Below are 22,988 nucleotides of genomic sequence, written 5' to 3' on the forward strand. Positions count from 1 at the left end.
ATGCACATGTTTCACGCGTGTGTAACAAAGGAAAAAACGCATAGAGAATATGCGCATTAATTTGTGCCGCAGAAATTATTTATCATCAACTTTTATGAAAATTCAATTTAATTGTCACATTTGGGACAGAATTGTAGAACATTCTGAGGTTAACATCAAAATAAATGAAAAATGTTCAACTCTTACCTGTTCGTCGTTGCTTTTTCCGCTGAAATGGAATCGTTTTTTTGTCTATCGTCTATCAAGATGTCTGCAGGTTAAACAAATGCAAGCTGATTACTGCTACTATGCAAATGCTTGCTGTATACGTTGGTGACATTTCGTTGAGTTCGCAACGATGTCAAAGGTATACACTTCATCGCGGTTAGTTGCTCTCTTCTGAGCAACTTCAGAGTTCAATTCAAAAATATCGGTTAAAATTCTTGCTAAAGAGAAAATCACATTACCAAATTTATTTAAAACCATTTTGAGATCATGGTCATTTGAATCGAAAATTCGGCATGATTTAGTGATGTCATTTATACTACATAAATGAGTTACTAAATATTTATTGACAATGGAAGAGAAAGCATGATCAAAGAATGTAAGTAATGTGAACAGAAGCCAGGCGACTAATTTCCGACGTTATTATGCTACACTTAAGTATGTTGGACAGCTTTGGTGATATTTTTTTCGATTGTAACTATATGAAACTTTCTTGATATTTCAGAAATATCGAATTTGAACTATTGAGAAGAAACTGAGATTCAAACGATTGACAATCGAATCAAATCAAATCAAATCAAGGCGACCGTAAATAAATTTCTTCCAACAAAATTCTCACTTGCTAATTACACTTACCGTTCGATATTTTGAAAATCGAATGATGATTGCGATAGCTTTGAAATAAGCTATCGAATATATTTGACCAGAATAAGAAAATTCTCTCAAAATGTAAAGCAAAATAACAAAACTAAAAAAACTATTATGTTTTATACAATCCTTCTGAGCATATTAAATCAAGAAAACAAACAAGCATTGACTAATGTATTCAACATTAAATTCAATTGGTTGACATAGTGAACGACTCCCCTGAAAAAGTTCTACTGCAAAATTAATGCGGAGAAAAAAATATAATTGTTGTTGTTTTTTTCTGTTTTTTTCTTTTCTTTTTTTTATTTTACCATTTTGTCATTAATACTAAAAATTTACATATAAATTTTGTATTTAATTACTAACGAAATTTGAAATTGGTTTGTTCCGACGAAATCACTTGTTTGTCATGATTTATTTCTTTTATCTTGATGATTTTGTTTCGAGAGGTTTTATCTTCTTTTTTTTCTAATCTTATCGGTCAATGAACTGAGAGTCTGATTGATTTTTCAATTGGTCGTTTTTTTGTGTAGTTTCCTTTGTATAATTTTCTGCAGTTGGTTTTAATTGAATTTGAGGCGAAAAATTGATCGAAAATATTGTGGGACAAAAAAGGGTTTTTGAGAATGTTTAAAAATGTACTTATAATTCCATAATATGGTTGAGTTGATCCAAGGCAAAATCGGAAATGATTTAATGCGCACTATTTTATTTGAATGTTTTGCAAATGCAAACACTTCGACTGGGGAGAGATTCCATTCTAACTGGATGACTAAGACTGAGTTTATTTATGAGTTGGAGCTGGGAAATTACAGGCTTACAACATAACATATGCCATGACAGGTGTTTTCCGTTTAAGCTTTATATCTCTTGAGCATTTTGGTGGTCAAATACACCGTTCTATTTTGTATTCATACAAATAATCCGCCTTACTATACGCTAAATATTACAGTAAAAACATCTATTTTGTTGTGGTTATTCCTATTCAATTGTTCATTTTTTGTCCATCTTTATTTTTGTGTTAACTTTCTCGGTCGGTTAAAACGATTTTGGGGTTCAGTTGTTAGTACACTTTGAGTAATAATAATTCTGTCGCTTTGTTATGTATTTGTGTTTTGATAATATAATCAATTAATATTAATTACATCATAAGTTGTATTATTTTGAATCACAGAATCTCTCTCATTTTCGATTCGTTTCAAAAGATTTGTCTGTTGGTCAAATTAATTCATAAGATGATCCATCAGTTGTGTTTGTAAAAATTTGATTATAAGCATTTGAGCTGCCCATTCGATTTCTTTAGATTTAATATTATTTTAACTGTCTATTGTTGTTAGAACCGAAATTGACAAATTTTAATCGTTAATCATTAGAATCGGAATTGGCTGAACTGAATGAAAAAAATGAATCGATTGACATGTGTGCGGAAATGTAGCGTGTTCTACTATTGAGTTTCGGCTGTTGATACATACATTAGTTTAGGCTAATCTAATCGAATCGCATATCATTTTAGAATTGTCAACATCCAGTCGCATGCAACACTCACAGCGTGGACAAAATTAACAATGGATGCAAATTGAATCATGTTAGGTCCAATTCTCCCATTCGATCGATAATAATTGTTCAAACAGTCATTATCTGCAGTGATAACGAGTGAGTATCCGTTGAGATTCTATACAAATTATGAAATACTAAAACATCATCCTGATTGAAATTTGTCATCCAAATGTTTTCCTTTCTAAACAACTACAATATTGTCTATATCAATCGTCGTTCACGCGGACGAACAAAAAAAAACAGAACCTAAAATACGATTTTCTTGGCAATAAATAAAAATGCTTGAAATTTTGGCAAATGTCTGGCTTATTACACTCTCTTATTTCTCACTTTTACACCGGAAAAAATGTATTGAACCATTTATCCATTGAACTAACCTAAATAATTGAAGCAGTACAAAATAAGTAGTTATTACTTATTCTAAGCACACCAATGTATCGTAAAATAGAAACCATAGCTATTTAGACAAACCAAAGAAGAAAAAAACACATATTTAAAATTAAAAGATTACACAGATACAAGGTTCTTCATTCCCTTCGTTACACATGTAATAAAATAATTGCACAGCGCCTGATTGCATCGCACATTGTGACTTAAAAAAGGACACGGGGCATAAAATAATATATTGTTGAACGATGAAAATTGGTGATGTGAAATGGAACGATTTATCGAATTGAGTAGATTTTCCAACGCAGCACAAAGTAGGCGATGATACGAAGGCCGATGAAAATTGTGGTTAATGCCACCACATCGATCCAGTACTCTGCATCGGTCATGTATAGCATATCGAGAATTTTTTTCGGATCACGATGATGACAGTACATTTGTGAACATTTCAGTCTTTCCCGACCTTGGTAGATTGACAGCACCGCTCCTGGAATGCGAAAGACAAATTTTTGGATAAATTTTGGTTGAAAAAATGTTTTTTTCAGTAAACTTCGAAGCGATTCATCAGCTTGGAAGTATTTTTTTTTTCAAGCCGATTTGAATCCAGTTTTCTAATCATTTTGAAATTTATACCTTCAAAGCCATATCGCGAGTAACTGACATAGGTGAGCCATTTCAAGTAGCTGGGGATGGTGTCGAATGTGACGAAGAATCCTGAGAACAAAATGGTCGGTATGGTTGCGACTGGACCAATAAACACACCACTCTCAACACTTAGCCCGGCGCCAATAAGCAATCCAAGACTCTGCGACACCAGAGATGTTAAGACGCAAATGCACACAAACATTGATATCCGTTGTAATTCCATAGGCTGCGACGTCAAGTAATACACCGTTATCACGTATACTCCGGAAAATAAAAGCTGAGATGAAAAAAATGGTTGTTATTTGAACATTGAGCTTATAATTTCATGGGTGGCTCTATCAATTTTCACTTCAAATTCGATTAACAATTGCTCAAATTAATGTTTAAGTGTAGTATTTACTTGGAATGGCATATCGGCAACAGTTTTGGCAAAATAAAATGCTTTCAATGAATACCAGTAATTCAAATGCTCCCTAACAAAGACTCCCATTTCTTGTGGAACTGAAAATTGTACACAAAAAATAAACAAAAAGTTAATATCATGAGGGTAATTCAATCTAACGGTTTAAATACATGTCAAAATCGTTGGCATCATTCCGGTGAACATGGTGAAGAGCATGGTAAAGAATGTGCAACCGAGATTATCGTAGACTTTGCTGGCTTCGCCGCCAATGTCATAATAAATCATGCCGATGATCGTGCCGACAATCACATGAGCCGCCAAACGCATGTGCATCAATTGTTTGTCACGCAAAATGGTTTTGAATGCACGTTTCAACAGAATCCAAAATTGTTTCCAGCTCGATGTGGGAAATGTGTGCTTATTCGGTAATGTAACAACACTGTCGTGTGAATCCAGCAGCGATGTCGTGCACACTTCATTCGACACTTTATTCTGTGACGATGAATCGTCGTTATTCGATAAATTAATCAATGTATGGTCAACGTTACTATGTTTTGAATATGTCAAATCGTCTTGTGTTCGTGCGGCCGATATGGATGTTCGAATTTTGGCTTTGTCATTCTTTGCTTTGCTGATATCGTTGGCAATGTTTTTTGATACGCTTGATATTCCTTGTAATTGGATGCCGATCTCATTCTCCGTCAATAGCACGGCGTTTGCATTTTTGTATGTATTTACAGCCATCACTAGTGTTGGCACCGCATCACCGTATTCACCGCTTGCAACTTCCATCACTGAAATGATTCCAAGAAAAATTTGATTGAACCGAATTCGCATTTTTCAAATTGATTTTTTTTTCTTCGCTTTTTTGTATGAAATGGTTTGGCTTACCGTAATCGGCGGGGTTGTGATACGATGGACAGACATAACCGAATGAGGCAAGGAACGGCACTAAACCACCTACACGCCCTTGATATATGCATTGACCTTCGGCCAACATGTATAAATGATCAAATTTCTCAAATAGACGCGCTGACGGCTGATGAATCGTACAAACAATGGTTCGTCCACCTTGAGCCAATGTCTGTAACAGCGACAGCAATTGAAAACACGATGAACTATCCAAACCCGATGTTGGCTCATCGAAAAACATCACCGGCGGATTGTTGACCAATTCCAATGCGATTGATAGACGCTTACGTTGACCACCAGACAAATCCACTGTTCGCGTACTGATCGATTCACTTAAACCTAATGCCTCCAAAATCTCTGTAACCACCAACTTTTTCGCTTCGATTGACATTTCTTTGCCCAATTTTAAATTCGCCGATATCAGCATGGCTTCTTTGACACTTAGTTGGGGCATTAAACAATCGTCTTGCATGATATAACTGGATAGCTTACGAAATCGACGCAAGTTTCGCTCTTTGCCATTGATGAACACCGTACCGTTTACATTCGATGTCCTGGAATGGAAATGTAGAATAGAAAATATGAACGTTTTGAAAAATAAAGGAGAAAAAAGTTTGAGAAATGAATAAAATATGGGAAAGTTTGCGAATTGATGAAAAAAAAAACGTTTTTAAATAAAGGAATAGCAACAACGATAGGCAAAAACATCAAACAAATACGAACATCAATGAAACTTAACGAGAAAATAAATGAAATTCCGAAAAAAGTATGGAAAATATGAAAATTGGATAGAAAATAAGCAAAATCTATCTTATGCAAAATAGATGTGAAATGAATACAGATTAAATTGCCAACCTATATCCAGCCAAGATGTTACACAGTGTTGATTTTCCGGACCCGCCTTTAAAATGGAAATTAAATCGTATTAAAATGTGTGAGAGTGTGTCTCGCATATACATCATATTGAATACAAAGTAAAATATTGCTTACTCGGTCCCATAATTGCAGTCAGTTCACCGGAACGAAATAATCCGCTGACGCCTTTCAATATTGTTTTATATCCGCTTCGTCGTCTTCCTTCTGACACGGAGAACTTAATATCGTTGAAGGCTACATCAACTGGAGGCCATTTCGGAAGATTTGTTAACGTCACCTGCTACGTGAAAATCAATAGAATAAACAATTTAGTATTAGGCTGCTGACAAAATACCGCTGCAATCAAGCTGTGCTGCTCGCGGTAGAGTTTGCGTTGAATTGTTCACTTTAGGCATTTTATTTCGTTTATACTTGAGACTTTTCATAGAAACAAGTAAATGGTTGTTTACTTGGATTATTTTATGACGTTACCAGTCGACGTTTGACGTATCCAAATAGACGATTTAAAAAAGCAATTTTTCTGGGGTTTGTTTATAAAAGCAAATTTCCCCATTGAAATTCATTGGCCAAAGAAAAAAAACCAGAGTTGAACAAAACAAACCTCCTCAGACTGTAAATTGACTGCTTTTTTTGCTCACCATATTCTTTTTCTGCGTGGTCGGGCTATTGTTGTGCACTTTCTTGGCGTAACCATGGCCATTGTAATTTTCCACATGAAGATTGTGTTGTGATCCGCTGCAAGAAAGAAAAAAACAAATATTTACCTAACCTTTCGATCTATAGAAAGCTTCCAATTGAAAGCAATTTATACTTTTGGTTTTTTTTTTAATAATAAATTACGCATAAAACATTCGTCTGCATCAGCATTTTCCCATTCGAATGGAAATGAGTTTCAAGCCCCACATCGGAGGTTTTTATTTACAAAAGAGAAGGGAAAACAATCTAATCAAGTTAAAGATCCATCCGTACGATATCAATTTCATTTAGGAAATGTATACATATTTGGTTGCCATAATTTTGCCACTAGTTGTCGATGAATCATACACATCAGACGATGTGTTATATACACTTTGTCGTGAGAAATGAATTCCATGCGGTACCAAAGAAGGAGAAGAAAAAATTGCACCCATTTATGAAATGACATTGTATGCGAAATTTATCAACCGCAACACGACTCTCAAATATCGTATACTCACATAATGCGTGCTTTATGTGGTTTTAACTCTTAAGTAAAATTTATCTAGCTCGTAAATATTTTTCCGATATTTTCGATAAAATTCTATCGCACTGTCGGTTGGTATCTATGCCACCAGGCCACAACAACACATCGGCCAGTGTCATCGATAGAACTTCCAAGTTGCAAAGCTTATTTGCTCATGTTAAGTGTAGATATCACGAAGTGAAACATGGAAAATAGGGAGCGGGTGAGAACAAACATAAATCTTGTTGTTTCGTTTTTCTTGATGTTTGATTCTTGTTGTTGCTGTTACTGAATTCGTTCTTGTTATCGTGTTCGTTCTTCGGTTCGTACGCTCTTTCGTTCCTTCAAAAAGCACTTTTGCTAAAGTGTCCAATGTGTGTTTGTATTTGTTGATGAATAGTCATTTGGGAGAAACTGACACCGAAAGAAAAAAAAAGGCGAAGAAAAATACACCAAAAAAGTGTCCAAGTATGAAAACAAAAATACTATCTAGCCCATTTTTAGGTCTTTCAATCGACCGTGTTTAGTATAAACATATCGAATTTGCTGCCACTTTGCTATCGCAAAAAGTGTACACATCAATTTTGCCATTTAGACTCAGACGTTTATACACACTGAAGCACCCAAACATGGCGTGTATGGGGTGTATTACACGCTGTTTACATTCCAACAAAAGTCTCTCAACGTTAAAATGCTTTTGTTTGGTGGAAAACATACTTTTCCACGAAAATCAGAATCGTCTCGTTCGTAATCCAATCAAAAACCGAAAACAAATCTCTCCTATCTTAACGTTACGAACGAACAACGAGAGAGAAAAAGAGAAAGAAGCAAAAAAGCGGAATTTATCGCAATATAACTTCCTTATTGACAATTTCATTTGCTCACAAGGAATTTCGGTTGGGAAAGCGCCGAGTGGTTTTTTTAGAGAACGCAGTGTTTTTTTTTCGCCGCACATTTCACCAACAATCATGGAAATGAACCATGAACCAGAAATTCTCTGTGCAATGGCATTTTTATTTATTAATACGTATGATTCGCACTTGACTCTTGTTCCATTTTTTCCGAAAGAAAAAAGAAATTGTGCGCGAAATAGTGCACACGTGTGTGTGTGTGTGTGTGTCACTGTCAGCTAATAATTTCCGCTGACTTTTGTATGATTAAATAATGTGATTTTTTTATGACCGGCGTCGTTTGTCGACTCCCGCACACGATTTTCATTCCGCCCTTGCACACATCAAATAATAAATTTACGTGTATGTATGTGGACCCACCGCGTGTGTATCTAATCAGCACTTCGCACTCTCCTGCTCGCATTCATAGAAATCACCGTTGCAAACGCTGAAGAAGCGTTTAAAACATGCTTTACATTCATTAAACCAACCACCATGCCAACCGACGTTAGGCGCACATAATTAGGTTAGACATGGAATGAAAATTTGCATGCAAAAACATAACATTTTTACACGTGAAAATTGGGTGAATTTATATTCCACGTTTTCGGCACACACGTATGTTTTGTCTGCACGACAGGAGTGCCACCATTTTTGCCAATGCGAAAGCAGTTACCATGAAAAAAACCAACGGTATAAATTCTTGAAGCGGAAAGAAACACACACACACATCCACATAGGATATTCATTTTGTGGAATTCGACTTGATTATGTGATTTTTCTTTTCAGGTTATTGATTTTTATGGAACGTAAGAGAGAAATTTATATTGACATCGGATTTTTTTATGGTGACCACCATTTGATGATGGTGCGATGGCAGTAGATGTACTTTCATGAGGAATTTTCCTTCAACATACTCTTATTAATTTTTCAACCAAAGCTTTGGATTCAAAGGCACGTTTTTGCTAAACATAAACATCGTCGACCTGTTAAATGTCTTTTGAAATTGAACGACTTCTTCTTGAACCATTCAAATCGTTTGTTCTCCGACGCAACCCTACATCAAGGAAAACGAAATTGAAAAGAAAAAGAAGAAATTGTGCGCAAAGTGGGGATGTTTTTTTTTCATATTTCCTTGTTTCATAGTCGTAGAGAAACCATTTTCGAAGAATCAATCAAATTCAGCACAAAACTTTGAACGAAGTATACTGAAAGAATGGTAAATGAGCTGAACCATTGAAACCCTAGTAAACTCGAGGAATGGAGCAATAAGAAATGTTCGCTTTTCGAAGCTCATAAAGACTATATTTATACTTGGAAGCGGAAGTGGCGCAGAAAAAAAAATGAAACAGAGCGCTAACGGAAAAGGACGTAAAATGTGTTCAATCAAATTCGTTGGAAATTTACTTTTTCTCGGATGTTTGCTCTATTGCATGCAATTTTAATTGTTCGCTTGGTAAAAATCAGTAGCGCCAATTTTCGGTTTTTTTTTTTAAATTAAAATTGAAATATTGTGGACATTTCGATAACTTTTGCTGTCGACTATGGTTTTTGTTGCTAGTTTTCGTAGTGCCATGACAAGCAAAATTCGACCATGAATGATTATCATCTGGTTTGGTTTGGACACATATTTCCCTCTTGCTGTTTGCGGTCGTTTCGAGGACGAGACTGAAAAGTGTCAGCTATCAACTGCGAAATGGAGAGAAAATTATTTTTGAGATGCTATCAGGTGCTTGCGATGAGAGTATGTGATTTTTTGTTGTGTTGAACATGTCATTTTTCATTGCACAAACCATGACATTGTGCTGGAGATTAAAACTGCTGCGCCCAACACGTAGTTTAGCCTTATGCCATTTTCAATTTTCTAATGGCTTTATTACAAAGAAAAATGTGAATGACGGGCTTGAATGGTAAATTATGTATTGCGCAAATTCTGAACAAAAGGTGAGTGTGTACCGACGGCGGTGGCAGTGACGTTGCCCACTATCAAACAAAAATGATTAAGCTTTTGATTGTATTATTGTTAGCGACGCATAGTCAACTATGGAAGCCGACGAACGGTCGAGTGTTTTGCAAGATTGTCACATTTTGTGCCCATTTCATTGTCAAGGCCAAACAACACAAAAATCCGCTGTGATGTTGAAGAACACATGATAATTGCTTTTTATCGTGAATTAATTCGCAAGCGAAAAAACAAAGCGAGCAATGAGTAAAGTGCGAAAAAAAGCTGACAGAGAGAACTTAAGTCCTAGTATCAAAACCGACTAGATAAATGGATATAATTTCGTTGTCTGCACGATAAATTTTCATTAAGTGTTCGCTTCGCTATTTCGATTTTTACTGTGTGATGTGGATTGTATGTGACATTGAGTGAAACGAAGAAATGAATGAAAACACCGCCGCCATCGCACAATTAAGCGAGTAATCGTCTTCTACACGCATTGCGACTCTATCAGCATGACTCGCCAGTCATGTCACCAGTTTATTCACACAATCTAGACAAGTGACGCTTTTTTCACTCTCTAGATGATTCGATAAGTCGAATTCAATCGCGAATATCACGCAAATGGCTGATCACTTTGATGGAACAGCCATTCATGTTCTGTACAAATATTAGCAACAATTAACCATTCCAATTATTTGATATAAAATCAATTATTGTGTAAACGATTGCGATGGAAATATGGAATGGGGCTTCTCATAAACGACCAGTTGCAAGCGACGCACTCATGAGCGTGCACAAACTAATTGAGTTGAATATTAATTGAACTTCTGACATCCTTAACTATTTTGACCCATTTTATTCTCTTCTTCACTTTTATTCTATCACACCTATTCATACATATCACACGATTGACATATCACAATCGCAAATGTGTTATCTGTGTGTTTGTTGGACGTGTATTCGTGTGAACGGTTGCACTTTTGTTTCTAGGTGCATATGCACTTACGTTGTGTTTTCATTTTTAAAGTTGTCCAATAGAACTGGTGGCGATGATCGGGGTGATTGTTGCGATACTGATATCTGTAGATTTGGTGCTGTTGTTGATATTGATGCGATTGGCAGTATTATGTCCATATTCACTGTACTCTCCTTTTCCTTATCGTTTATCATCGGTTGATTCACATTACAGTCAACCATTTTGAACACCGTTCATTCAATCGTATGGATTCTTTATTAGAAAATGTAGTGTATGTGTGGTTAATTTGAACACCGTTGGGTTCAGTGTAAAAGTAGATTGTTCTGTATGGGGAAGAATTGGAGAGAAAGCAAAAGATGGTTTAGTGAATACGGTAAAAAATTGAAAAATGAAAAATGAGAGAAAAAAAAAAAGAAAGAGAAAAATGAGCAAATTACTTTGAACGTTAAATTCATAAAAAAAAATCTGGGGCAATTCCCAGAGCAGATAATATTCTCTGTAAACTAAATTACTGTTTCTAAAAGCGATAAAACTGCTTACATTGATCAGTAGATTCTCAAATAACTTTTTTTTTAAACTTAAAACTCTATCACATTTTCGATATATTTTCATTTAGATGGTGAGATGGGCAAGTTTCACCGAGCACATAAAGCTGTTGGCAGTTTGATTCGAGTGCAGTAACTATGAATAGCTTTGAAATGTTTGACGATTCATCGATTTTTTTCGTTTATTTTTTAGCTTTAGGGCTTTCGATCTGATGAACGTGCGAGATTCAAGTGAGATTTTGTTTTACTGCGCATTGGGCTCGTATAACGCTTAACTAGTCGTTGCGATTTTGATTATATCGTCTTTTTTGTTGATTTAAATTTGCATACTCGAAGCATATTTTATCGCCAATCCGTTAGAGTTTTGCGTTGTGCTGTGGCTCGGGATTTTATCTGAAAAAGCAAAAAAATTATGAAACCATTAGTTTTTTCCAATAAAAGCTGGAAAATTGAATCAATAAAACTAGCTTATGAATATAAAAATTGATTTTTCACTTCCGCTCTTCTTTTCTTCCATTCCATTTTCCACCTTTCTCCTTTGTTCCTTTCTACCGTTTTCATGCTTTTACTCCCAATTTTGTTCTTTCGCTAGCAACAATTCTGTATATCGTTCTACCAGCGGAACGTAGTGTTTGTTCCCGTGGCTGGTGCGTTTCGGTTGCAAATGATGGTTGGTGTGCATAAGTTTCGGTGGTTAAGTCATTTTCGGTCACAATTCAATCAATTATGATCGGTATGACGTCGACCACAACCTACGCATTGAACATCTCTCTCTCTCTCTCTCTCTCTCTCGCCGGTCGCACCACTATAATGCCATTTAATGCAAATGGCAAGCAATAAGCTATTTAGAGTACGAGGTTCCTTTGCTCTCTCTCTCTCTCTCTCTCTCTCTCTCTTTCGAATTTTCAATTTATCGACCTACCCATGCATTCGGGTGTGCATGTATATGTGTTGCATTAATATCGCTGATGTGTACAATTGAGTGTGGGAAGATACGTGGTGTATGTGATTGCTGAACTGTAACCGCATCGATTTTTGACTTTGCAGTGAATATTCATCGAGCTGCCACTTGACATCGGTTCATTAAACATGTTCTGCTACTAGTCGACACTAGCTCATACATGCAATGTGTATTCAGCTGCGATTTATTGATTTAATTCATTTGTGAATAAATATTCGTTCTAATTTTGCTGTAGGTGCAATAATTTACGAGCGCTTTTCGGTGAAATCGTCTTTGAGCGAGTAAACGAGCGTGCGCGCGACATTTAAATCTTGACATGGGATACATGTACAATCATTAAACGTTATCGACAAGAAAGAGAACGGTGCAAAATAAATAACGGAAATGGAATGCAATTCACTGCGAATTGCTCGGAAGGCCGGGATGGCAGAGAAAGAGGTAAAAGCAAATGAGTTTATTGCATACACTCTTTTGGTTCATTCATTTTTATGACATGCCATAACTTATATGCACTTGTTTCCCATCGACGCTTGTTATTGTTTGTGCACCACTTGCACGACTTCCAACAATTTTCAGCCCATTAAACTTAATGCATATTATGCAATTTGCTTTCCATTCACACTTGCATTCAAACATTGCAACAGCGACAACGGTGGCACTGGCAACGGTAACGGTAGTGGCAGAGAGCGGGCGTCGTTGCGCTTGAATAGGTTATTTGAAGCGCGAGAAAATGTTGCCTCGGTTCAAATGATTATACCGAGAAAATGTTCCATTAGGAAGACGGTTTTTTACTATGCAAAAAGCCCATAAAGCAAATGTAATTATGGTCGCACCGAAAGAGAGCGATAAAAAGAGGGAGATAGAGAGAGAGAAAAGAGCAGTAGCACAACAATTCTAATGTGTGTAATTTAGGAAAAAGGAACTCACATTCAATTCATTAATATGGTACAGAAACAGAAATTCGAACAAAAAAACGGTTTTTTTTTAATTTCCCATTAAAAACGGCTACACATGTCCAGAGCAATATCGTATGGCACTAAATAATAAACAGCCAATCGAATCCATATCGTTTATTTTTTTGTGTATATTTGTATTTGTACTGGTTTTTCGATGAAAACGCTAATTTAGAATGGTCGGTTTTATTACCCAAACGCGTTTATTTGTTTGTGTATGTTTGTATTTGTACTGGTTTTTCGATGACAACGCTAATTTAGAATGGTCAGTTTTATTACCCAAACGCGATGTTCCTATTCCAATTAATAAAAGCCGCAAAAATTATTGTGGAACTGGGTGTTATCCTTTGGAAAACCGTACACTAATAAAACTCATGTTCAGTGGCATTAACGATGCGAGTACGATGCGGTGTGGAACTATGAAACTGGATGCTTGGATGTGTGGAAATGTGAAAATTGAAAGGGAAATGGCGAAATTTATGCCCCACTGAAAATACATGATCATTTAGCCGATGCCCAGGGTAACTGCAGGAGCAGAGAAAAAATTGCACGCCACAGGCTTGCCCTTTTCGAACATTGATGCGAGTGTGGATGAAACTGGAAAAAATGAATTTTTCTTTGGTTTCAATTCATTCGCATTGTTTGAGTCAATGGTAATCAAATGCACAACAGGAAGCTCATAATCAACATCACAATTACACTGGCTATGCCAACCAATTGCATTCATTGTTGTGGAGAAATATATCCCAATATTATGGATATTTTTTTCCTCGAGCGTAATTTATCATGAAAATGGAGAAAAAAAGCGTTCATTTACTCCCATCTCACTAAAAGCTTTTCTCAAGCAAAACTGGATGTCGATGCCGAAGTAAATCTTTTGGAAAATATTACACGAAACGAAGAGAACTTTCTTCTTTTGTTGCTGGAAGCTGCGGCTTATGCGGCATGCGATTTGAAGTTTTTAAATGATAACGATTACTATGTTCAACATCCAGACAAATCAGGATATTAAAATGTGGAAATTGCGGCATGAGAGCGAAAGAGAGAATAAAAAAACATGATTGAGTGTGTTTAAAACTTCTTTCCTCGAAACAAAAATGAAAAAATAATGTACCGCATACGTGCATTACAGCTGAACTGTGGTGAGCACACTACTGTTGTCGACATTGACATGAAACATAATACCAAAACTGGAAATTGTTTCATTTGTGTTATAATAATCGAAAAATGGTGTGTTCCAAGCTTATATGCAGAAACGGTAATTATGGCATTGTTATGGTGGTGACGTGGTGGTTCTTGAACGTTTTGCCTGTGCTAATGCCTACAATGTCCTTGTAATAACGACGACGACGACGACGATTACAGCAATGGAGCCTGGAAACATGAATTTATTATCATTTCGATGGAAAATTAATTCAAATGGGAAACACCATACTCAGATATACGCATGTCAGACGCTGTGCTGTGATTGTGGGTATTATTTTCTGAATAATATTTACTTTATATGCTTATGCCCTGTTTTACGCAGCTCTTTGTCAACTTATCACAGGCAACAAAACAACAAAGTTGTAAAAGTGTGGCGGCTGTTGAACGTCAAAGTCATTTGAGGCGACGCGAGCGCCCCCAATTTCAAAGGGCACATCAATGTAATTTAACATTTCAAATCGGAACTACACAGCGCGCCAATTCGAAATATAGGAAAATATAGTGTCAACAGCCGCACCATGATGTTATTACGTTCTAATGGATCCCAAATCTGACATTGTTTGAGGAAATCCGTTCCGAAAAAAGCCTTTAAACGTCATTTTTGGAACTGAAAATCAAAATAATTTATGAATTTCCTTTGTCACAGAATGAAGCCTGAAGATAAATCCAGCTTTTCAATGGAACCAAATTGTTTACTCTTGTGCGACTCTGTTTCACAATTTGAGCCCTGATATAGCGTACCGGTTCAGGTTTTTATCAAGCATCGAGTGTATTTGTGCTGCTTTTGTTGTGATAGGCTTGTGTTTGATCTCATGTCTGTGTCAATTCTTACGGGTGAGGATTAAATTTAATTTGAAACTTTTACGATTCGCAACGGATGATGGAGCATAAATACTAGTACGTACTAATAGTACCTATACTTTGTATGGCACAGTAATGGAGAATTCAATATGAAGTAGATCATATCGGCGTTGCGGAGAACGCGCGCGTCTCTCTGAATAATTAAAGCAATAAAAACGAAGGCAGCACCAGGAATCGGTGTGTACCTGTACATTGAACTCGATCCCATGGAAATAGAATCAACATGCATTGAACTCAAGCACACTCTCTCTTTCTCTCTCTCTCTCTCTGATATGCCATCCCAAAGGGATATTGCAACTTTTTTGACCAGAAAAAACGCCATCTTACGTCGTGCCCGTAAATTATTTTACTGTACATTTCGATGGTAGAGCTTGAACAAAAGTTCAACACTATGCATAAACTTGGAAAGAGCTTGATAAACTTGATGAAATACATATATTTTATGGTAGTTGCAATACCCCTATGTGCCATCCGACCGCAGAAAAATGATTTATGAGCTAGTTCATGTGCAGCAAAGGCTAAAATCGATTTTAATTGAACTGTCACTGATGTGGTGGTGGTTTTCATCTGCGGATATTCACATTTGGGATCGTGCGGCGCTTTTGTGGTAAACAGGAAAATTCCCATCACTTGTGTACAGAAAAAAATCAAAAAGGGGTTAAGTGAAAGTCGACAAACATCAACGGCTTTTCTCACAACTTGATGCAGCACTATTTTCCCCTTCATTCGTGTCTTTTTTTTTGTTTCAATCAACCATCATTGAAGTATCAAAGTCAGCTCTTTTCTCAATTAATGTCAACTGTGTCATACGCATCAGTGCTTGAACAGTTTTTTTTTGCAATTGCTTCAATGGGCACTCTAATCAAAATGAAACAACTTGAACTCCGGCGAGTGTTGTTTGCATTTCGACAAATGACGAACCAGTTCCACTTTTCAATTACTACATATAAAATGGGACATGTTACTGGGAGTTTGAATTTAATGAACTTTTCTCATTTTTCGATTTGTTTCGTGCGAAATTACTTTTGAGCAGCGAGAGAGAGTGAGATTGAATTGCAAAATTAATCGAATCATTCTGCGAATTTTCCGGTAAATGCTCCGAATATACAAATACACACACTCATACAAAAGATGTCATTCCTCTGCTACGCAGCACACTGTGAATCGTCACAGCTTTGTGCTCATATCGAAATAAAACTAGATTAAAATCAAATACATATTTAATGTGAGTGTTAAAATTTTGTTCAGCCCACAGTTCTAATAGTCAACTGAAAATGGAAATCCGATGCCGGAAATGGGAAAATTTATTTACAGCTCGACAAAATGAAGCGACTATATTTTACCACCTACATATAAATCAACCACATTTTACATCCATTTTGTTGAACAGAAATAGACCGTGCGATTGACATCACCAAATAAATATACACACAAATGGCTTTTTCACATTTGCCCGTGCAACATTTGCTAACCAAACGGTTTCGGTTAGGTAGCATATTATTAGGCAACAATAACAAAATCGATATGCGGTTTGGAAAACTCCAACTTGGAACATTATATTTCCGTATTTTTAAATATTTATACGAGATTGAACATTTTCAGAGAAAATACAAATAAAATATAATCTCTCGTTTTACATAAAATACTAGAAAGTTATATCTATAAAACGCGACAAAATATCATCACTCGCGGAAAATTTTCTGCCGCCACAGAAACTAGATCCGCTTTAGCGTTTTTATAAAATGAAATAGACACAAATCAAACGACCCGTTGTCACAATACTCACGATAAAAACGACGTCTTTGAAACGTAAACATGAAGCAAATAAACGTCATCAGACAGTTTGTACTGCATCAGAATTGATTCTAATCGGGTTGTCATAAAAAATGATGAACGTCCGATAACCGTTTTTCTTTGCCTTCAGACACTTCTAACTTCGTAGAATTATTTTGAAAAATTTATCTTCATTTTGAAGTTGAATGTAATGAAACTATTTATAGTTTTACTGCCAAGTTCCACGAATTTCGGGAAGAATGCTTCGGAGAATGGCCAGTGAGTGTCATTTTAAAGATTGTCATTAAGGCAGATCAGAGTCGAGATAAGTATAATGATCGAGTCGTTTGCTCGATAATGATACTTTTGTTTAAGTTATTTTTATGCTTTGTAATCGAATGCGCATAAAGCAACCAAGAAACTAGCTGGAAGAGGAAGTAAATTTGGCCAAAACCCACGCACAGAAGAATAACAAGAAATCTTAATGAAGCTCTGTATGCAAACAAATGTAAAAAGAAGTCACGATGAACAAATTAAAAGCAGTTGGAAGTGAATTCGTTCGTTAGCAAAATATCGTTGGTTTCTCTCGTAAGCTAGTCGTCCAGTAGTTAATTTCTCATTTGGAGATTCGTTTTATTTGTAAAGTGCATCCAAACGTAATGCGCAATAAAAAAAAGGGAAATATTTGTTCTACACGTGCAAGTATTAGCATCCGTATTAATAGACGCCCGACCAGATCTGGGAATCGAATTGAATTTCATGCAAATATTTGCTGAGTTGCCTTGAATAAGGTCAATGTGATTTTATTTTTGCTCTGCTTTTAGTTCGAACGTGTGAGCACGATCGAAAAGTTTATCACAAGTTGGGGTAATTTTATTCTCTGCTAGTAATGGATGCGCCGTGTGTACGTGCATCGACGGTGGAATTAAGTGCGACGGATTGAAAGTCTCAATGAAACAGCACAAACTCACTGAATCAACAGAATTCGCTCATCAAAGACTGAGTACAGAGCTATAGTGATGGAAGATTAGGTATTGGTGGTCACAATATCAACAATAGCAAAGATGACATGGAATTGATAAACACCTTAATACACGCAACGAAAGATTGTGTTGAAGATAAAATGGATTTAATTAACATCAAAGAGCGAATAGCTCGACAAGAAGTTAATATTCGCAAGCCAGAAGCAATGTAGAAAAATTCTGTGTTAAAGCTTAAGCTCTGAGCTATTTTCATTTACAGCTAAGAATATATAACGTTTCACAGACATCGACTATCGTATTTGGTTTTGTGGTCGAAAAACGATTTATTAGCAGTCAGAAAAAACGCAACACAATTTGGTCATGTTCTGAAGTAAAGTTATGGTTTCGAACGGAACAGCACAGCCGTTGGAAGTGACAACGCTTTCGTACTCGATTATAGCAACCGAAATGAATGGGTATGAACAAAAGTTTTGAACTTAACCACAAGTTCACAACTCCGAGCTGTCAGTTCGCATAACCATTTGCCAATACACGAACAATGCTCATTGAAATTTCAAGCCACCATCAGTGATTAAAACTAATGCGCAGCAGTTTCGAATCTCAGTGCCAGAACAATTGCAAAGTGAACGATTTTTGAAAATGAATTTGCCACATATGACCAGAACGTCTCTAGAGATGCATTCAGATTTCAAAAATGATTGGATTTTCAGTGATCGGAATCATTGCAGCATTCTATGCTTTTAAAAAGAAGCGACACTGTTCAAATTTGCACCAAATCCACCGAACGATTTTTTGCGGCAGCAATTTTCTACAGTCAAAGTCATACTGTAGCAGCGAAACCGACATTAAACTAGAACAAACCGATGATAAATTCGCGTTCAGAAACTTTTCCAACGCCACAAAGAATTACGAACTTTGGAATTTGAGATGTTGTATGCAGCGCCGGAACGGATTTAAAACCAACGAATATTTTAAACGTCGAAGAAAATTCATTTAAATTCACTATTAGACTGGGGTATACTGCGAATATCAAGCGATTAAAAAACAATTATTCATTAAAATTGTTAGTTGGAGAAACAGCTTCAGGCGTGTGGTGCATCAACATTGCAAAGTTTATGGATTTTGCTTGGCGATTAAACTCATTTTCAATTCGAAAATTGTATATAGAGGGAAATTAGAACGTTGTTAAATTATTTATAAAGAAATCGCCTTGAACTTCTATGGGAAAAATGGTTGAGTCGAAATAAACAAGTGAAAATCCACGGTAAATAGATGATGCTCGTCGACTTGTGGTTCATTTTATGAGGGATTATGGATTTAGTTCAGTTTCTATATGGAGAATTTTTTTTTCATCATTCAATTCAGTCGTGACGAGGAAAACAATTTTGATTCCATTAAACATACTCAAACGATAAGCACTTAAACTTATATTATTATGGAAAGAAAGGCTGAAAGAGAGAAAGGATTCTCTGCTGGAGAATGAAGTGAAGGGATGACATTTTCAACAAGAAAGTAAGATGCAACCGGATGACTGTGAGTAATAATAATAATTAAAGAACTTGAGAAAAAAATCGGTTACGGTCAATTTTTCAAGTGGCCAAAACTTCAAGTTAAAGTCGTCTACTAATGCTATGCAAACAGCTTGTCTGTAAATATTACGCCATATTTTTGCAATTGAAGAAGGGCATTTTTTTTGAATGAGTCCATTTTGGTACAAAAAAATACCGACCGTCAAGTAGAAGCACATGCAAGATACAATATTACTATCTCAACAGTGTGCAAACATTGACCAAGTGATAAGAAAGAAACGGTAATATAAACGGAAGTAATGTTGTCTTCATCACATATTTGAGTTACTTTTTTACTTCGGTTCAAAACGACACTTGGAAATAGAGTCATTTTTGATACAATTGCAAAGTGTTACTTGAAAAAAAAAAATGGGATGATTTGAAATATTTTTCCTGTTTGTATTCGTTGTTGCAGTGCAAGCTGCATCTGTCGATGGTAAGCGTTGTGCAAACACTTTCCCGAAATTAAAATGTGGCACTCGAGTACAAAGGCTTTGATCTTCAAATTAGAATTGTTTTTAAATTAACTGTGTACTCAAATAATTCTCTGTTTTTCTCCCCAGCTCAAACATGTAAAGTGGATGGAAAAAACTACAACAATTCCGAGAGTTTTGTGAGTGGTTTCAACGGATGTGCCAAGTGTGTTGAATAAATTGAAAGACGAGCCTGGAGTTCGTGATTACGCCAACATTCGAAGCCAAATAGCCAAGCGATATTTTTTGCAATTCAATTCAACTCGGCTCAAGACAATCCTAGGCACAGTGGGCTGCAAAAGTCTTGACAGTTGTCCCCAATTGATTGCTGCTAGTAAGCTCAACTACACCGTTTTGTCACTTAATCACCAAGAATTCGCTGGAAGAATCGACAAACAAAATAAAATCGTAGTCCACTCAACAGATGCCGAAGCTGTTAACAACGGTCCATCAAGAGAAGAGATTACCACTGTAGGATACTCAATCAAATTCATGCAGTATTATGAAGCGACCATATCAAAAACAATGGAAGTATCGTCGTCCGTATCGATCGGCGTTAAATTCCCCTATAATATTTCATTGAGTGTTAATCTTGGATTCAAATTCGGACGAGCGTCTTTAGAGATATTTAAAGCATCGCATTTTTGGCTATGATTTTTCAGGCTTTTCTCTGTTTTTAAACCGATCGGGACTAGATGTTGTCGGAATTGAGTTATTTCTCAAGTCATATTCTATCGAATATTACAATTTCCGTTTGAGACATGAAACATGTGGTGGGAAATGGATTAATATGTTTGTGGAAAAGACTTTTTTCATTCACTTGCAATTTGTAATGGAAAATTTTATAAATTTTAACTGAGATCATCAACTTGAATCCACGAGAAAAATATTCTAGCTTCAATTAAAGGGTGTAGCAGTTTCAAGAATTGACGAATGATATCTCAAAATTCATTGAAATGACAACTACCTTCATTGCTTTTTACTTCAGTTACCAAACTTCGTCAGAATCTTATCAGAGTAAAAAAATGGATCAATATATGAATCAGAAATATCTATTTTGTTATACATTTCCTGTGTTTGTCAAAGTGAATTATAGGTCAAGCAGAAGCGCATGACAGATACTATCTAGTAGCACAAGTAGCGAAATTGACGATTTTTCTTCAAAAAATCAGAACAAATCAAACATTGATAATTAGATATTTTAAGTCAATAAATAGTAATTTCGAAATGAAATTAAAATTTTCATGGTTTTTCTAGGAACTTTGTTTAAGTGATTACGAGTGGAAATCGGAAGGCAATACGTTGGAAGAGGAGAAATACAACTTAAAGTGGTAATTCAATCAACCGATACGCAAGCCCGGTCCAACAAAATATATCGACCGTTAGTTACTCGTTGAAATGCATCGAAAATTATGAACTCACCATCACCAAAACCACACAAATACGAACCGAAAAGATAATCAAATTTTTCTCCTACAAACGAACATCAACGACCACATTCACGGAAAAAGAAGTGGAAAGAACGGGCACAACCACCGAACGAACAGTACACTTTCCATCACAGAATGTCACCGTTGAACAGCTCTCCAAAATGAATGTTACATTTAATTTCATTCAGTACGATGATCTTAATAACTATTTGATACACTTTCAAATTGCTGACAACTCGACATTCAGTCATCTGGACGTTGTTGGAAATGATGTTGTTTTTGTGAAAAAACCGTTAGGGAAATTCTTACACAAAAATAAAGCTTTCATTTCGACGCTGAAGTATGAAGATGATAAGATGCTTAAGTTGATTGAAAAGGATGGACAATTTATTTTGCGAAACTTTCCGACCACTGAAAAACTCACCAACATTGGCGTTGATGTGATATTCGGCAAAGCGACAAGTCTTGCGGAATAACAATGTGAAACAGAAACTTCTTTTTTTGTCATGAGCTTAAGTCAGCTTTGTGTTTGGGATAATAAAAATCAAGTTTTAAGAGTAAAACAAGAGTTTCATTTGCAAGAGTCGGAGATGTGAGATGGAAGAAAGAAAATAAATGAATGCAAAAATGCTTCCGATGGTATTTTCAGAGATTAAATATTTTCTTTGAGAAAATTACAACATTTTTGTTGATTCAGAAGATTTCTTCGTTTTCTAATTGAGAAAAATTATTAAAATGGATGAGAAAGAATGAAAAAATTTAAAAAACAAAAGAAGGAATGTTGGAAAAAGTGAAAAAATTTCGCCAACCGGGAATTGAACTCGGATCAATTGCTTGGAAGGCAACCATGCTACCATTGCACCATTGACGCCTCATGTCTCATTAAATATGGATTCTGACTGCAGTACTGGAGTCTGCTAGTGATTGCTACAACTTTTATCAATAAATGATTAAAACTTTTTCTAGTGTAAAAACAAGCGATGGAACGGAACAATCAGTCAGTTTACAATATTTACTTCGTCATGTGCACGCGTGTGTGCCAATTGATACAAAAATCATTGCTTGACTAAATATTTGCGCTGCAATTGTTGATTTGTGAAGACGAAAACGATAAAGTTTTTGATTATATGATCGAGAAATAATTAGATACACGTTTTATATGCCATAAGTAGATATAGCGTATATATGATGATTCGATGAAAAATCGATTCATTCGATATTTCCTCTAATGTGCATTGTGCATCGTAGTTTGATAACGTTAAGCACTCGGCATCAATTTTTGCATTGGACACGATTTTCTCTCTGAGGAAATTTTGTTTGTAATTCCGCATAATAATGGTATTGTTCAAAGAGATTCTAATTTTTGTGCATGTTTTCGCATTTTTTGTTGCATTAAATGCAGAAAATGTAATGGGTAAATTTTATTGATTTCTAAAAATAAAATGTTTGTATAGTTAAAAGAAATCAATGATTTAAATTTCAACTGTTTAGTTTTATCCTAGCAAATATGTAATTTTGGTCATTTTTTTCAAGAATTTTTGACGAAATAAAACTTTGAGTGTAAAAAATCTTAAGTATATCACATTTCCTG

The 22,988-nt window shown here is 35.7% G+C and overlaps 1 protein-coding gene and 1 non-coding gene across 21 annotated transcripts in view; both read right to left on the minus strand.

Annotated features, from left to right (window-relative positions):
• Nucleotides 1-1,125: 1,125 nt before the first annotated feature.
• The window catches only part of LOC129566807 (ATP-binding cassette sub-family G member 1), a 41,764-nt gene continuing 19,901 nt past the window's right edge, over nt 1,126-22,988 (minus strand). For 10 of the 20 annotated variants that reach the window (XM_055443041.1, XM_055443045.1, XM_055443049.1 and 7 more), the window contains 10 exons: nt 11,185-11,582; nt 10,675-10,967; nt 6,271-6,367; nt 5,747-5,912; nt 5,612-5,657; nt 4,736-5,310; nt 4,015-4,638; nt 3,842-3,942; nt 3,430-3,718; nt 1,126-3,283 (listed from right to left, as the gene is read on the minus strand). In XM_055443041.1, coding sequence (XP_055299016.1) covers nt 3,075-3,283; nt 3,430-3,718; nt 3,842-3,942; nt 4,015-4,638; nt 4,736-5,310; nt 5,612-5,657; nt 5,747-5,912; nt 6,271-6,367; nt 10,675-10,865 — 2,298 coding nt within the window. In that variant the 5' untranslated portion in view covers nt 10,866-10,967; nt 11,185-11,582 and the 3' untranslated portion in view covers nt 1,126-3,074. Of the gene's footprint in view, nt 3,284-3,429; nt 3,719-3,841; nt 3,943-4,014; nt 4,639-4,735; nt 5,311-5,611; nt 5,658-5,746; nt 5,913-6,270; nt 6,368-10,674; nt 10,968-11,081; nt 11,583-13,077; nt 13,182-22,988 lie in introns of those variants that run through there. The other 10 variants (XM_055443058.1, XM_055443056.1, XM_055443059.1 and 7 more) reach the window with 5 other exon arrangements.
• On the minus strand, nt 22,198-22,268 carry Trnag-ucc (transfer RNA glycine (anticodon UCC)). The gene has a single exon. It is a non-coding gene; the product is annotated as a tRNA-Gly (tRNA).

The sequence above is a fragment of the Sitodiplosis mosellana genome, unplaced genomic scaffold (assembly GCF_009176505.1).
Source record: "Sitodiplosis mosellana isolate CC-2019 unplaced genomic scaffold, AAFC_SMos_1.0 Smas_scaffold_5, whole genome shotgun sequence".
In the NCBI taxonomy this organism is placed as follows: domain Eukaryota; kingdom Metazoa; phylum Arthropoda; class Insecta; order Diptera; family Cecidomyiidae; genus Sitodiplosis; species Sitodiplosis mosellana.